Here is an 18,138-nt window from a genome sequence, read left to right as displayed (position 1 = left end):
AATCCTTCAGAGTTGAAGATAGTTTACTTCCTAGTCCAAACCTTCCGCAGGACGACGGGGGATGGGAGCAGGCAGGGTTTGAACCTTCGACCGTCGATAAATCCGAACGACAGTCCAGCACGCAAACCGCACGACCAGTGGTCCACCCAGGTAGGCTTCAATATTTTCAGAAAGAACATCCGAATGAAGTTATATCAAAGACAAATGAGAGGTAAGAATGGAGAAAGAAGGTTAACAGATCTTGTGTAGTGCCCCAACCGTCCAGCAGATCAAAGGATAGGTGAAAGTGAATGTAAAGTTAGATGTGAACCTGGCCTAACTAGTTTGTGGTCTATAGGGCAGATGATGTAAAGTTCATCTGTTTTTTGTGGCCTACGGTTAACTAGGGTGTCATGTAGCCAGCACAACGACCAACCGCCTTTACTTTTCCCCAACTAATGCCAGGTACCCATTAGAGCTGGGTAGACTCAGAAGTTGAAAATCCCAGTCTTCACCAGGATTCGAACCCGGGACCTCGGTTCGGAATAAATAATGTAATTGTTTTGAAAAGGCTCAATCTCATATTCGAATCCTCAAAAAAAAAAAAAAAAAAAAAAAATCCGCTATATAAAAAAAAATGTTCACAAAAATGAAGTTTACAAGATTACTATTCGTTTTAAATTAGGTTTAACATATAATGCATACTAATTAGCTTTTTCTCTTTAAAAAACTGCTTGCATAATTGATTTTAAAAATTAGAATTTTCGCTTTCAGGAAAAAAAAAAGTAGCCGTTGCATCAGAACTTTGAATGGTCTAAAATATTGTGAAGTCGGATTTTCAATATCTCTTCTAGTTTACGAGATCTAAACGGGACAGACGGACAGACGGACAGACACTTCGCACAAAACTAATAGCGTCTTTTCCCTTTTCGGGGGCCGCTAAAAAGGAAACAAAAGTTTAGTAATGGGGTCAATCAATGAGAGAATGCTAAAAAGGGGCTGTCATTGTAATATAAAACAAGGTTACAAAGACAGTTTGTGTGGAAACACAAACTCAAAATCGTCCCCCGAAGTGGTCCACCCAGGCAGGAAAAAAGGCAGGTTTCAATATTTTCAGAAGAATATCGGTATTAAATTATATCAGAAGTGCTCCACCCAGGGCAGGCAAAAAGGCAGGTTTCAATATTTTCAGAGAGAATATCGTAATGAAATTCTATCAAAGGCAAATGACAGAGAAGAATGGAGAAAGAAGGTTGACAGATCCTGTGTGGTGCCCCAAAGGTCCAGCAGACCAAGGAATAGGTGAAAGTGTATGTGGAGTTAGATGTGAACCTGGCCTAACTGATGTCTTATAATGAGTATCTTATTGATCTAATTGTTTTGTAAAGAGTCAATCATTTATTCAAAGTCTCAAGAAAAAAACATTTCCGTAAAAAAAAAATTCCTTTAGTTTTTGAGTTCCATGGTATCATTGTATGTTTGCAGTTCACGCGATAATATGAAAAACTACTTACTAATTGTTTTTCTAAATTATGTCCAACTTATTTGTATAGTAAATAGATTTTTTCTCTTTAGAAAAAATTAATTAATTTTTTTTTGAAAATATAGTATTTAGTATTACAGAACTTACATAACTATAATAAGCAATATAATATATTATAATTGTAAAAAATGATATTTTTTTGGTAAAATATCTAAAACCATTTGCATAAATGTGTTTAAAAAATGCCATCAAATGGCTATAATAGCTCCTCCCTTACTAAAAAGCATTCTGCGTTTGTTACTGTTAATAGTGAATAGTTGTAAAAATGGTGTATTTTTATGAAAAAAAACACCTGCTTGCATAATTAGATTTTTCGCTTTCAGAAAAGAAAAAAGTAGCCGTTGCATCATAACTTTGATTGATCTAAAATATCGAATCATGATGTCCGATTTTCATTTTCTCTTCTAGTTTCTGAGATCTAAGTGGGACGGACGGACAGATGGACAGACAGGCCACACAAAACTAATAGCGTCTTTTCCCCTTTCTGGGGCAGCTAAAAAAAGGGCCGAAAAGTGTGAAAGCGTGTGTATGCGTGTGTGTTGTACATTGCATTGAGAAGCCAAATAAAAGTCAAAGATTGTAACTAGGCCTAATAAGGTATGTAGGGTTAACTTTTTTGTTGTGTGCGTGAGGGCGGGTGTGTGGAGAGGGGAGGCGTATAAGTACTATTAGAATCCGCGGGCCAAAAGCATAGGCCTATGCGTATGTGTGTGTGTGTGGGGGGGGGTATAAAGCGGGTCGTTGCAAATCAAATCAAAGTATGTCAGAGAAATTACAAAAATAACAAATAGGGGTTCCAGGGTTAGGGTTAGGGTTACAAACTTGTAGGCCCTACTTCAGTACTTGTAGGCTATCATTCCTTTTACAGCTTAGTATTTCTTTTTATTTCTCTTTGTGATTAGGAGATCACACAAGGCATCAGTATTATCAGTTAGATTATGTTAGATCTAAATCTATGTGGCATTAAACGAAAAGTAATTATTTTATTTTTGGTGATTTACGGTCGACCAGAAAAGGGCTCTAAGTGAGTCTTCGTTTCATTTTCCAATTCCTATGCATTTCTCGTTTCGTTAAAAATATATTGCAAGGCCTATGCATCTAACAAGAATCCCACTTTTTAGATAAGTATAAATTTCATCAATATTTGTAATCTTCCATCATCTGTTTTGTCGAAAAATCGATTCCAAGTAGAAATCTAGGTGTTATTCAACAGATAATTCAGTGCCATGGGTTTGATACAAGGTAATGACAGTGATCCATCTGCCCCATTTAACCCGTATATTGAAAACTACAATGATAGGTAAGCAAATTTGTTAGGAAAAAAAAATGTAAAATTAATTATATCATATGTCATGTGTATCATTGTATGTTGTATTAGATCTATATATAGAATATAGTCTATAGTTAAGTATATAGGCTATAGGAGGTCTAGTTAATAGAAAAGAAAATAGATCTTCTTATCTTATATAATACAGACGTTACTTCAAAAAAGAAGATGATTATGTCCTACGCGTCATGTATTTAGTCATGCATATTAACCAATGACTTAAATTCTGCCAAGTCACTCAGTCACTGGTTTTCCTGGCTAGCTCTTAAGTCTTAACCTAACCATTATGATTATATCAGGTACTTGACTTTCTTACAACTGTGTGTTGTTTAGTTAAAGAAAAGAACTAACTCCTGTTTTAGATCTGTTTTTAAATACACACTATTATAGTAACAGTTTAATATAATGTAGACTATTGTAGACTAAATACATAAATATAATTGGATTTGTAATTAATAATGCAGACATGTTGAGAACAACTTACTGTCTTCTACTGATGAAGAAGAATCAGATTCCCAATCGGTTCAGAGCCAGCGAGCAGTGAGGCCGCACCGCAGACCCCAAATACATATCTCTGTCTCTCAAGAAAATTTAGCCAAGTATGGAAGTCGACGTGGCATACGACATGCACGTCGCTTGGATAACTGTGAGTGCAAGAAAGATTTGAAATAATTAGAACTAGATATTATTTATTATAATAATTACATTTACATCATAGATTCTATATCTACATATATTTTTCATTTTCGTTATAGATCTATATTCTAAAAATCTGCATGTTTAAGCATTTAATTTTATTCTGAACATTCTTTTATATTATTAAACAATTATACTATATTATATATTATATTATACTATTATCCTAGATTATTTCAATCTTTGTTGCTTTGGCCATTTTATATATATGAGGTTATGTTATGTACTTGACACCTGTAGGCATGGGGATCCTTCAGTTTTTTTGTCTGCTCAATGACATGATGGCAATGAAGAATGTTTCTCACCTCCCCTAGTCCTCCTTTAGACCTACAGCCTTAACTTAGTATTGTCAGGGATATGTATACAGCAGATTATTTTCAGTAATGATTAATTAAATATACTAATAAGGTCAAATTTTTTCATTTTTGTGATGTCTTCAAGGACACACATAGATAAAAAAAAAAAATGAATATTAAAAACGTTTGATAGAAGTGGATTTGACCTCAAACTGCAAACCAATGAAGAAGAAGTAAGTTAAAAGGTTTCCAAATAAAAAAAGGTGTTAATTGTGTTTGCAAGAAGACAAGAAAAAGCATAAAAACAAACTTTTGTTCTCGTTTGGTTTACTTGTTAGCTGAAAATAATTTTTTTTTATCACCAGTTGCTTTATTGCTGATGACAAAGTTTTGTTAAATATTTTTCAAAAGCCAATTACACCCTGTATACTATTATTATATTGTTAAAAGACATTATACAATGAGTCCTTAGTTTTCTTTTTGTTTAGAAGGCTTTATATTACTTAAATGTTTGTTATTAATTGTTTGGTTCTTGAATTCAAACAAAGCAATGATTAATGTATTTTCAATTTCCTGTCTAGTCTATGTTTATGTCATACAATTTTGATTATGAAACAGCAAAATAAATGATTGATTCTTTTGTGTTTTTGCTGTTCTAGTGAGATACTTAATAAATCTAGAAGAAAAAGATGAAGATATTGTCTCCAATGATCCATCATCAACTTTTGAACCTAGCGCAAGCTTGTTTGAGGAACTGTTTGATGATCCAGAGAAGATGGAAGTTAGTTATAGTATTTAAATATTTGCCACTTTATTTCAGCCTTCTTTTTTTTTTTTCAAATCACAGTACTGGCACTAAGATATGTAAAGCATATAATATTTGAAAATATTGTATTAAATAGATGTAGTTTTATTCCTTTGAATTTATTTGTATTTAAATATCTAAGGAATAAAGATGTTGGAGTTAGGTGTCTTTTTTTTTTTTTCAATGGAAATATCGATTTGGGGGGGGGGGGGGGGCTGGCTGCTTTACATTTAGTCCTAGATCTATATTTGTGAGGTACTGTGCAGTTTTGAAGAGGTCAAGAAAGTTGTTGGGGTCAGTGTGTTGACTATGTGTTAGAGGTTTAAAATATTTGAACCTTTTCTTGAGCTATTTTCCAAATGTGTTGTTTCAAAGACATCTGAATCATTTTAGCTTACAATCTACATTATGCTTCTATTTAATCAGAATGCTTTACTTAAGGGAATACTAGCTTGAATCAAGTTTGCATCATTACTGTACTTTTGAATGGTGATCAGACACTATTGGTCTCCTATCAAAGACTTTCTTCACCCTTTGTTCCAGTCTTTGCTAGTTTGTCAACCATCTTATTGTTGTAGTTTTTAGACTCATTGTTGAGCTTAGATTCATTGAAACACATTGTACCTTTTCTAGTGTGATTATTTATTGCTGTCTTTAGTAATTTCATAGTGTTATTACTTTGTCATTTTGACTTACTTAAAACACATTTTTATCATATAAAATCATAAAGTTTTAAAATTCTTTCAATATATTAAAATTTTCTTTGCTTTATTAACAGTTTAAAAGATCCCAAGGAATAAGCTGGAATGTTTACTTACATTTTTCAGATGTGGAATAGTTTTGTGGAAAGTTCAGAAGAGGAGCAGAGAAAAATTTTAAACTACAGAGGTTTGCATATCATTAAGGAAGAAGATGAAGGAAGTGATACTAAGACTGCTGAAGATAACTGGGTGATGATCCTTGATGAAAGAAGTGGTAATACTTTTGTGGGGACTAGATTTGTTTTTGTATGAGTCAGACATATTTGGAATTATCTGTACAGAGTATTCCAATTTTATTCTATTTTTTTTTTTTTTTGGTAATCCTAATTATCATAAACGGATTTTAAAAAAAAAACTCTCTTTTAACAATTGGCAAACAAGTCCCAACATAATATATTAATAAATGGGGAGGCGATTCTCAGCATAATAAATAAACTAATGCCAAGTAACTTCAAGCATAATATATTAACTTAAATGAACTCGCATCTCATAATGTATTATTAACTAATGTGCATTTCCCCTTGCAATGATCATGATGGTGTAAATTGTAATAATTTGTGTGCCAATTGTAATACGATCATTATTGACCATTTTGTTTTTTGAAATATTTATTAGAAGTGTGAGAAAGAACTCTCATGTATCAGTAGTTTAACTTTTCTGAGATATAGACTAGAATACATTACAACAAATCTTTGTATTATTTAAAATTATATTTGTAGGTATATTTTACTAAAGCACTAAACTTCTTTAAAATAACTTTTACGTATGCTTATGTACCAATTCTCTTGTTCTTATGGTCTTTTTTGTTATTGTTAATATTAGGTGTTAATCACTGGGATGAAAGTTAAATATGGCTAGGTTGTACCTGAAGTATTAACTGATTTCTTTGGGCTTGCCAAACTTGAGTAGTGAAGTTTTCTCCATAAAGTTTCATCCTTTGCTAGATGTTGCCAAATTAGCTAACTTAAGTCATATATGTATTATAAATGGCAATGTGTGAAATTGAGTTTTAGTTTACTTAATTAAATGGCCAGTCTGCCACCATCTGGACCTAAGAGACAGAACAAGTAGTACGACTGGCAAGGCATGTTCACTTATCTTTCAGGTTACTGAGTTGTAGTGTCCACAATTTTGATAGTGTATTTATAATTTGTTTGATTGAACATTTTCAAAATGCCCAAAATGTTTTACAATCTCTGTGAGCTCTTCTTGGACATCATAACATTCATCTAACTGTGTGTCTATTCAAATGTAGCTTTGGAACTTCTATATTTTTTAAAAGAAACAGCATGGATTTAACTATGGGCATTGTGGACATTGTTGTTTCCTTTAAATCGTTTTCTAAACTCATGATTATGGCAAATCATATATTTTTTATGTCTTTAGTTTTAGTAAATGTAAATAGAATAATGGCAGTCAAAACATCTTCTATCACTGATATTTTACTTTCAGTATTTTTTGACATCACATTGTTACTGTAAATCTATTTATATCCTTCTTATGAAGATCACCCAGCCTATTCACCTGTACAGTGTTATAACCGGGTGGACAGGAACTTGAGGACATTACTGAAACGTAGACACTTACCTCTGGTTAGTCTTGGTGTTTGTTGTTGTCATCAGGATATAATACAAATCTAAATTATTTAATCTAATAGTATATAATGATTCTTTATATTATTATCATTAATCCTACCGATATAAGATCACTATTAACTATGGTAAGACAAATATTTCTTTGCAAAAAAATTGACAAATAGAAGTTTTAATTTAAGTTAGAGTCAATAAAACTAGAGTGCAATATTGTAGAAGTGCCAAAAACTCTTTTTTGTGATTGCAGGGTATTCTAGCTAGCCTAGAGAGGGAGATAGTGACTTTCTTCCATGACTGTCCCACCTCAGTCTTCATATCTGACATCTCCAGCAGCTTTGAGAGGATGTTATTGCATGCATTGTGTCAGTACCTCAATCTCCACTCACAAAGTAAGTTTTGTGCTCATTGCTTGCTGTCAAGTAATGACCATATGATATATTTTAGCAATTTCTTGAAAATACAACATTTAGTATGTAGTTACTCCTGTTGATTGTTGTAATTAGTAAATCTTATTCTATTTAACAATTTGGAGTGTCAGATAATTTATCATTAAGTCATTTAAGAATCAGAAGAGGTCCATGGCATATAAAAATATAAGCTTGATGACCAGTTGAAGGCTTAAAATACCATAACCACATTTGCATTTTACAATAGCATACTTTACATGGGAGGAGGGGAGGGATAAGATTTGATATATTGTTGTTTTGTTATGAGTTTATAGCACTTAAAAGAGCCAACATGTAAGTAAACATTCATAACCATGGTGAGACTATTTCATGATGGCATGAAGGCTCGTGTCCAAGAAAGTGGAGAACCATCAGAGCCCTTCAAAGTATCAAACAGGGTAAAACAAGGCTGTGTCCTAGCACCTACACTGTTCAGTATCATGTTCTCTGCTATGCTGACAGAGGCATTCACAGATAGAGAAAACATCAGGATAAATACAACATACAGATTTGATGGTGGCCTACTCAACCTGAGGCAGCTCCAAGCAAAATCAAAAACAAATTCAGCAGTAATCAGGGACTTTTTGCTGATGACTGTGCCCTAAATGCCTGCTCTGAAAATGATCTGCAGAGCATCGTCAGTGACTTCTCAATAGCATGCTCAGTCTTTGGCCTTACCATTAACACAAATAAGACTGAAGTCTTATATTTACCTGCTCCTGGGAAAGCCTACTCGGATCCATGCATCAAGATAAATGGACTTGATATAATAAACGCAGTGGACAGATTCACGTATCTTGGCAGCACACTCTCCAGAAACGGAAAGATTGATAACGAAATTGACCTGCGTATCGATACAAAGCTAGGGGTCTATCGAGCCGTCATCCTCCCCACATTGCTCTATGCCTCAGAAACATGGACAGTGTACAGAAAACATGCAAAGAAACTGAATCACTTCTACATGACATGTCTAAGAAAAATACTGAATGTCAAATGGCAAGACAAAATACCAGATACTGAAGTCCTTCGAAGAGCGGGTCTGCAAAGCATCCATACAACCCTGATGCAGTCTCAGCTGCAATGGGCAGGACATGTCTGCAGAATGGAAGACCACCGCATCCTAAACAACTCTTGTATGGCCAACTAAGCGAAGGAAAGCGCTCGCAAGGTGGGCAAAGAAAGCGCTTCAGGGACACCCTCAAAGCTTCTCTGAAGGCGTTCAGCATAGACACAGCCACCTGGGAGAGAGGCACATGACAGAGCATCATGGCGTCGCGCTATGAAAACTGGTGCACAGGTTGCTGAGGAAAAGAGAACCACGCTGGCAGAAGAAAAACACCAGAGAAGAAAAGCAAGGCCCACGACACTAGCTCCAGCTGGAATAACCTGCCCAGTGTGCAGCCGAACATTCCGGGCTCACATAGGTCTCACCAGCCACATGAGGAGGCATAAACCCCATTGCAAAGCCCTCAGCCCCCTGGATAACAAAGTGGTCATCATCAAACCACGATGGACGAACTATATATAAATAAAGGTTCACTGGACAAGCACATATTACCTCCCCTGAACACCTGTAGTTAAGGATGTTCTTTTTTGGATTTTTTTTTGTCACATATTTATAAAACTTTAAGGTAAAATAATTTTATTATTGAATCAATTATAACAGTTTTTTTTTTTCAGGTTATGATGATCATGGAAGCCGACGGACTCAAGTGGAAAATAAATTCCAACAATTTCGTCCACCTTCTCTTCTCCTGACCGAGTATCTTCAGCAGAACCAGCATTCCTTGTAATATCACAGTTCACTCTGACACATACGTTTGTATGTGATAATTGAAAACTTTGATCCAACATAAACTATACACTAAACTCTCCTTATTGTAAGTCCTGCCTGTGATGCATTGCTTTACTTTGCAGCCCACTCTCATGAACATAGACATTAACCCCCCCCCCCCCCCCCCCCCCCCCCCCCATCTGTATGTGACACACACTTTACTGATCTTACACTACCCTTCTACCATCATTGTGATTGCAAGTCTAGCCAGCTTCTTGTTAAAGTCATTTGCTGTCATCATTGATAATTTAATTTGTCATGAACTAATGAATTTTCTTTGCCTTAGTGTTTTGATATTCTATAGTTTGTATCATCTTATGGCTCCACCATAAACAACCCATTCCCTTACACACAAAGAAAACAATACATTTTTCTCTTAGCCAGAGTCTTGTATCTTTATGTATTATTTACACATTTTCTTCACATTCAACATTTTAAAATTGTGGAAAATGTCATCACCACTTTTTAAGCTGTGGTACCCATAGCTTGTGTTCCGTATGACTGTACTCTTTATACATTCAGAGTGGTGCCTTGATTAATATTTAGGTCTCTGGAAATAAAATCAAAACATTTCAACTGACTTGATAATTTCTAAATCTGGGATTGTACAGATACTTGTTTTTTGTTCATTTTGAAATGAATGCAAGGAAAATTGAATGTCATATCTTGCATTCTAGAGTGAAGGATGATAATTCAGTGTACTTTTCTTTGTCTGATGTTAGAATTCACTTTGGTGTTGTCTCTTTCTTTATATCATTGGAATGTATTCTGATATTTTGTAGTGCATTATCCAATACAACAAAATTTCACTGTCGTCTTAATGGCATTAAATGTTCCTTAAAATAGAAATGTATTTGCCTGATAAGTCTAAATTGTGCTTAGTTAAATAGTCAAGTGTTGTTCCAGGTTACTTAGTTCTTTTCTACTGACATTTTGCTTCCTCAACTCACAAGCATTTTTTTTTCTGTTAGTTTTCCTTTAAACGTCAATGAAAAATGCTTTTTTATGATATCCCATTGATTGAGAATCCCAGATTGAGGTATTTGGTGTAATGCTTACTGTTGATAGTTTGTGATCTCTCGTTTTACCACCATTACTACTATTGCATCTTATTGCCTTTATTGTATTTTTTTTTTTTGCTTGGTGGCTTCCTTTCTTATTAACTGTCAGAGCTGAAAACTGTAAACACTGGAAGTTGTTTGCTCTTGTTTGTTGACTTGTTCTAGTTTCAGGAAAAAGAGTGATGATCTATGATCTACTTAGAAACAAAAGTTTATTGAAATACCAGTCTTGATATTTCTGGGTTTTATAATTGTAACATTACTGGATTAGTCCAGTGGTTTACTGAAATAAACATATAAAATATTTTCAAAAGTTGTTAATGTTCTATGTGCTTTTGTAAATGTCAGTATAAAACTAGGATTTGAATTGAAAGCATTAATACAACAAAATGGCAATTTATATTTAGTAAAAGTAAAGTTCCCCTTTCAGACCATGTGGTCTATAGGGTAGATGATGTAAAGATCATCTGTTTCTGTGGCTTTGGCTCACAGTAAACTAGGGTGTCATGTGGCCAGTATGAAGACCAGCCTCTACTTTTCCACAACTATTTTTATCCATCAGAGGTGCCTTAAAGATCCTGAATTTTGAAATCCAGGACCCTCTGGTTTGGAAGCCAAGCACTTTACCACTCAGTGACCTAACCTTCCTATTTATAGTTAACTCGTTGAAATGAAAATTCAAAGATCAAATATTTACTCCTGATTTGATCCACAGGCTGCTCTACATTATCACCCTATGTTTTACCAACACCCATTGACTTATAAAACATCAAGTGATTGTTCTGTCCTGTTGTTTCCAGCTACTAAGACTATTTGTTCAATGTTGACTGTCTTCATGGTTCTGTCACTTTGATCTCTTGTTCTCTTTCCATGTGGTGTCAACATAAAGCTTAGAGCTTGATCAGATGAGCACAACCTAATAGCTTGAGTTTAGGAACCTGCTGTCCCAATCTTCTGTCAAAATGTTCATATAAAGTAAAATAGATTCAACATGAAAACAAAATGTTCAAAATCTTTTGTGGAATGAAAATTTTGTAAAATGCTACATATTTAGTTGCCCAATTTGAAAGAAAAAAAAAAAGGCATATTATAAACTTCAACTCGGAATGTTTTTGTTTCATTGTTGAGCTTCCAACAATCATTCACCAGCTCTCAAGTGAAAAGAAATACTCATGAACAGAATTACAGTAATTTCTATGCTGTCACATAAAACTACAGGTTGTTCTAAGCCAGTGTTTCTCAAAGTGTTTTCCGTGGAACTGTTGTGTTCTCAGTGCCAGACTAAACTTTCCATGAACTACTGGAATAATCAACTAATAGGCCTACATGTGGGTTTCACTAAGTAAATGCAGAAAAATAAAATTCTATAACATTACTATGATCTAGATCCTGACTTTAAACTAAGATACCAAAAAATCAACCATTAAATGATTTCTGGTCAAGTTTTTTGAAGAGTACCACAATAGTTCCAAACAAGCTGCTCGTTATCTTAGTTTCCTGTAAGCTAGTGGTTAGAAGCAGGATTTTCTATGTTGCAACAAAGTCCAATTCTAGAAATTGGATTGACGCCACGATAGATAGTAGAATTCAGCTTACCAATAACGTGCCTGACAAGGACACAGTACCATCAAAGTCATTGAAACCTTATAATAAAGTGTTCCGTTGAATTCTCCGAAGAATGTGCGAAAGGTTCCGTTAAGGAAAAAGTTTGGGAAATACTGTTGTAGGAGGCAAATATCGGCTCATTACATTCTACAAAGACTATGAAGTGTACATAACTTCACAACAAGCACCAAAATAACAAGGGGAAGCGATTGCTAAGGAAAGATCTTACGCTCTAGAATTGCCTCCCTTTTCACATCATTATTAGAATAACGTTTTGTTTGTGCTTAAGCTGGGGACTGGCTATATGAAGTCACGACTGTATTTTGTAAGATAAGGTCCGTATGAATGCCATTATGGAATGTATTAAATTGTCAAAGGCTTTTTAGTATTCTTACAAAAGGGCCTTCTGAGCGACGTATTTAAAAAAAATATTTTCCAGACTCTGTAATGGCCCACTAAGCTACTGTAGCACATTTTCCGAAATAATGTAGTAACCTACATCCGTAGACAGTGCTACTAGTATGCTTCATCCTTTTAGGACCTACACAAAATAATAAGGCCTATATACTCGTAATAGGGATATGGTTTTTCACTGTATACATGTTTACAGCTATCTTGTTATGTCAGCTACTACAAACAATTGTGCTAAATTTCCACTTGATATCAGATTGAGTGTGGGGGGAAATAACGTGTACAAACATTTGACCAGACATAAAGTGAGTTGATAGAAGCATTGTACAAAAGTTATTTTTCCTTCAATTGTTTATAAGTTCCAGTAATGGTAAAATGGTCCCATATAATTCACCTCTATACCACATTCCCTTAGGTACGGCCTATTGTATGCATGACAATACGTTGTTTGTGCGTTTAAACATAGAAGTTTCGAATTGCATTAATGACTAATATATACCATGACACATTTAATAGTAGGCTAAACAACAAAGGAAATTCCGGACATGTTTACACTTACCTTTAATTACAGCTGATGATAATAATAGTCTATGTTGCGTTATACAAATCGCCCTTGCAGTGTCAACATATGTAACAATATTCTTTATATTTTAAACGAACACTTTTTAGAAGTAGTCTACTTGAAGCGCTTTATTTCCACTCAAACTCGAGTACCTGACATACATTGAGGAAGTGAAGGCGGTTGGTCGTTGTGCAGGCCACATGACACACAAGTTAACCGTCGTCAAAGAAACAGATGCCCCTATAGATAGCAAGATCTGAAAGTGGGGGGGGTACCTTTAGTTTATATATTTATTTACATTTGAGTGACTTTTTTTTACAAAAGCACACAACTTCAAATTAAAGAAATGATTTCAATTTTTCGTTTGTTGTTATTGTTTTTTTTTAAAGAAGTTATTACACTATTTCTTCTGACTTGGACATAGGCGTTTTAAACTTGAAGAGTTCTACACAAGTCTAATATATAGATCTCTAATGTAGAGTTTTAAAAGCAATTCAATGGATATAGAAAAACGTAGAAATTGGTGCTAATCGTTGAGGCAGAAGGTGCCACCAAGCACTTAGTGTCACAGACGGCCTTGAGTGAGCAGTAAGTGGTACCACATTATCACTTGAATGAGTTTGTTAGTTCAGATAGAGACGATATCTGGGCAGCTATCTGCTGATTTTTTTTTAATGTATACGTTTGATGAATAAAATCTGTCATATCACTTTCATGTCACATATTTTGTTACAACACAGCACTTTTATCATCACATATTTTGTAACAACACAGCACTTTTATCAACATTTTTAGAAACAGAGTGCTTCCATCAACATGTTTAGAAACAACAGAGTACTTCCATCAACATGTTTAAAAAAACAACACAGTACTTTAATCAAAATATTAGTAGTTACTTGGAAATAAAAAAAGAAACAGTTGTATAAATATAACACTCTTTATTACGTTTAAAGAAAATAATTAGCTTATACTAAACTTAAATATTATAATGAAATAAGGTGTCTATTTGTTTAGTTTCTAAAGGCGGACAAAGGGCAAAAATATGTTCTTTGATCTCAAACATTTGCAGGGACAAACGCATCTATCTATATATAGGTAATCAAATTTGGTATCGTTTTCTGTGTACACGCGAGGTTGGTGACTAGTACATGGCGTGACCAATGAAAGTCAATGTTAAAGTGTGATCATTGAAAGTCTAAGTTAAAGCCTGATCTATGAAAGTCAATGCTAAAGTGTGATCATTGAAAGTCTAAGTTAAAGCCTGATCTATGAAAGTCAAAGTTAAGGTGTGATAAATGAAAGTCTAAGTTAAAGCCTGATCTATGAAATTCAAAGTTAAATCCAGATCAATAAAAGGGTAAGCTAAAGTCTGCTTGAAATCCGACATAGATTTGCTTGAGCTGGTATATTAAAAATTGCCTTGCTTTTGGCTGTTCTCTCTGTTTTATAACTGTGTGTAAATCTGATTTGAAGGATTCCTATCTTAAACGAACGCCTGCATTTTCTATTTACTGATTGATATCTTGAATGCCAGCCAATTCAAGGGAGAGAATGTAGGGTCCTCTTTGCTTGCCTTCAACAGTTCATGTTATGAAAGAAAAGCGCATGTTGCATCTACAATTTGGACACACAAACTTGACATCAACTTTATTGATCATCATTCACTAAGAAACTAGAACAGAAATCAGAATCCATTTTTTTGTCTACGACCATCATCGATTTTGTTTCTAATCATTAGACTTTAAAAAAAAATAAAGTATGCTGCTTAATTAGACTTTATATAATGGATTTTATTATTCCATTACTTAAATGGGGACTTTATCTATTCTGATTTTTAAATAATTATATTTAATTTAAATGTCAACTAAAAATTTTTTTTAACAAAAACAAAATTGCGAGTGGGAATTTAAATGTTTTATGTCTAAGCATTCTAACGGTGGGCGGGAAAAAAACTTGAGTTTGCGATGGCGCTGTACAAAAATAATCGCGTTCCTCCCCCATCCTACGTTCTGGCGAGCTTATCAATAGAGGTTACTTATACTGCCGTACAAGTAGTATTTGTTGTCTGGCCTCAGCACGGAAACGTGAACAAAATATATATTACAAAAAAATCTGATGTCTTTTTTAACTTGTTGAGTGAGCAGTTATTTCCCTTCCTTACGAGATCACTTGGTTCTTTGAAACAGGTTTGTTCAAAACTAATAACATTGTTTCATCTCTAAACTTCTAGAAGAGGTCTTTTAGTATATGACTTTAATGACACTTTACATGATGTGATGTATGTTTTTAAGAAACAAATGATTGATTTTGAACTGAAATCATTTAGTCCGTAACAGTGACGCTACAGCCGTTAATTTGTATGCGGTAAATGCATTGATTTTAGTTTATATATTAGTCTATAGTGTATTCTGCTTTCTTTTTAATTTATTCTTTAAAATATCTAGTCCACATGTATTAAACTGTTTAGCAATTTTGAAACATTTAGAAAAGCGGTAAATATAGATATTATTATTTCCTCCCCACATACATCACACGGAGGTGATATCGTTTTACTGGTCATATGAATCTCTACGTACAAATTGGACGGTTCCCTGGTCGTGTGGTATGCAATTAGGACTGTTGTTCGTGCCACACACATTGGGAGCTGGACATCGATGTGCTTATTAATTTGGGGATCAGAATCCTTACAAAATGGTTCAGTGATCGCTGGTTTGAAGCTTTAAACTGAAATATAAATACTGTTCTTCTACTTGGCTGAAATGATTAAAATGTTCAATCTTAATTGTGAAACTTATGGTACAATTCATGTGGATATTTTCCATTGAGAAATGATCCTAACATGTTTTGTAACGCGTCAAATATTTTTCTGTTTTTAGTTGGGTTTTTTTAAATGCCTGTTTCTCGGTTGTTACCTATTGCCTGAGGAGCAGGACTCTACAAACACTGTGAGGTATTTCAAAGATTGATCCAAACATTTTTTGCTTCATTATTTGTTAGGAGTAAATGAACGCGGTTGAGTGGGGCAAACATGTGTAAGGGGAAGCCACTCACTACAGAGCTGTATTAAGCTTAAACAAAATAAAACACAAATGTACGGCATATAGAGGAACTCAAAGGGGAGAGAAACACTCGAATTATCTAACCGATCTGAAATGTCAAACGAATTTTGTTATGATTTTTTTTCCATTTTTTCAAAAGTGTTTATATTGCAGGCTAACTTGGTACAGCCTGGCCCAGATGGAAGGGAACGAAAATATTTGTTTCCTTGAAACATTGACATTTCTTTGTTCAACATTGACTTCTATTATTTTATTTTAACCAGCGGCTGCAATCGATCTCATTCGTTCCACAATGTAATGTTAGTGAAAGAGTAAAACTGTAGATCTGTATCAATTTGGTTATGAAAAGTATTAAGGAATTTAAAAAAAATCACATAATTTATGAAAGTTGTCTTTTGTTTTAATTGTGAAACATTTCGCCAGGCGCGATAAAGAGCAAAGAGTGACGAAGATTTATTCCATCACTACAACCAAGACAACTTTGGGGACTGTGACAAGGAACTAAACAAATAATAGTTTTAGACTCTCAAAACCCGGAATGTATCTTTCTAAACAAACAAAGTCAGAATGTGAGGGGGGCTTGAATGTTGGTTTATTTGATTGATTCATAGTTATTTTCTCGTTACATTCCCGCCCAAAGAATTTTAAAAAAAATTTAAACAATTAATAAGAATCTATAAATTTAAGAATAGATTAATAGGCATATTTATTTATAAAGCTATAAATAAACTCATTATCATTTATTGGCTTACATCTATAAAGTGAATTCTATTTTGTTTAGAGTTTCAAAGATTTTAAAAGATATCGATTCTTTAACAGAATTTTACCAATGGATTATTCGAATTTCTCATTCATAACATTGAATGATTAGATTTTAAACGCTTTCTTTCTAAGCCCTATCTTATCTGTTGTCAACTTAACATGACTAGATCTTGTCATTGCAATCCGGTGTGCACTGTAAAACTGAGAATGGGGTATAATTACTTAAGTATGAGTGCATAGCTTGTAGCATGTAGATGTAAGCCCGGCTCTAAGACTTATTTTTTTTTAAAATTGTTTATATTATATTATTTATTATATTATTTAAACTATGTCAGACTAAGGAGTAGATCTACCATCAGCTTATTAAAATGTTTCAAGAAAGTAAAATGTAGTTGATCTATAATGGGAGGATACTTGGTCAAATCAGCTACATTGGTTGGAATGTTTTATCCTTTAAATTAAATGCCATAATTTTACATTTTTACTTTATTAATATTATCATTGAATGTTTATTGTTGATTCTCAAATTTGCTAATAACTTGACCATGGAAATAGCTTTTGAGAGTTTCCCAGAAATTAGTGAAATCTTAGAAATAAATAAAGAAAGAAAACTATTTTAAAAAATTGAATATTAGACTTAAGGGCGTGATATTTACAGTGATGACAACAGCGGCACATCCCATAAACAGCAATACCTTTGTGTTTATGTAACAAACTATTTGCTTGCTTTATGTCATAGTCATTGAAGAGCTCATATAGGGTCGATAGGGTCAGGAAATATTTTTATACCAACATCAAATGCAAGACAAAGTTCGACCCCCTATCATATAACAGAAAATGAAACACGGTGAGCGTTCTAAGTAGGCTAATTCGAACTAGGGCACCTCAGATCAGCACGGACCAAAGCACCCAGGCCAACTTGTAACAAGGCACCCAGGCCAACTTGTAACAAGGCACTAAGGCCAACTTGTAACAAGGCACCCAGGCCAACTTGTAACAAGGCACCCAGGCCAACTTGTAACAAGGCACCCAGGCCAACTTGTAACAAGGCACCCAGGCCAACTTGTAACAAGGCACCCAGGCCAACTTGTAACAAGGCACCAAGGCTAACTCGTAAAAAGGCGACCACACACCTCCGTTTTATTTTGCTATCAGTAGTCTATTTACCAGTACAAATCTGTACCTAAACTAGACGCACCTGTTGGAAACATCCGCTGGCCTCTGAGTTTCAACGTGTTAGGAGATTCCAGGTGTAATTTATAGGCGTGAAAGCGAGTTGTAACAAGGTACACTGGAACCTCAGCAACCGAAGATAAAAGAATTATTGCGCTCTGTGACCAAATATGTCATGTGATGGACTGATTTTCTTTTCTGATAGTTTCTGTTTGTTCAACTGATC

The 18,138-nt window shown here is 34.2% G+C and overlaps 2 protein-coding genes across 5 annotated transcripts in view; both read left to right on the top strand.

The window, feature by feature from the left end:
- The first annotated feature begins 2,655 nt into the window (after positions 1–2,655).
- LOC106062963 (R3H domain-containing protein 4-like) lies at positions 2,656–10,646 on the top strand. The gene is made up of 7 exons (XM_013221278.2): positions 2,656–2,822; positions 3,314–3,495; positions 4,501–4,622; positions 5,474–5,621; positions 6,914–6,999; positions 7,247–7,388; positions 9,126–10,646. Exons 1-7 carry the CDS (start codon positions 2,749–2,751, stop codon positions 9,236–9,238), a joined length of 867 nt encoding a protein of 288 aa, XP_013076732.2. The 5' UTR covers positions 2,656–2,748; the 3' UTR covers positions 9,239–10,646.
- Positions 10,647–14,958: 4,312 nt separating this feature from the next.
- The window catches only part of LOC106077614 (angiopoietin-1 receptor-like), an 83,749-nt gene continuing 80,569 nt past the window's right edge, over positions 14,959–18,138 (top strand). For 3 of the 4 annotated variants that reach the window (XM_056029774.1, XM_056029773.1, XM_056029771.1), the window contains exon 1: positions 14,959–15,104. The gene's annotated coding sequence lies outside the window, so the exon portion shown is untranslated. Of the gene's footprint in view, positions 15,105–15,206; positions 15,283–18,138 lie in introns of those variants that run through there. The other variant, XM_056029772.1, reaches the window with a different exon arrangement.

This window comes from Biomphalaria glabrata, chromosome 5 (genome assembly GCF_947242115.1).
Source record: "Biomphalaria glabrata chromosome 5, xgBioGlab47.1, whole genome shotgun sequence".
Lineage (NCBI taxonomy): Eukaryota > Metazoa > Mollusca > Gastropoda > Planorbidae > Biomphalaria > Biomphalaria glabrata.
Note: the sequence above shows the minus strand (reverse complement) of the source record. Positions and strands in the feature narration are given on the sequence as shown.

What these genes read in the sequence shown, in the direction of transcription:
- LOC106062963 (XM_013221278.2), top strand. Translation starts at nt 2,749, where the DNA reads ATGGGTTTGATACAAGGTAATGACAGTGATCCATCTGCCCCATTTAAC. An exon ending in ATTGAAAACTACAATGATAG is followed by an intron (nt 2,823 to 3,313) that starts GTAAGCAAATTT and finishes TTAATAATGCAG; the next exon opens with ACATGTTGAGAACAACTTAC. An exon ending in CCTCAATCTCCACTCACAAA is followed by an intron (nt 7,389 to 9,125) that starts GTAAGTTTTGTG and finishes TTTTTTTTTCAG; the next exon opens with GTTATGATGATCATGGAAGC.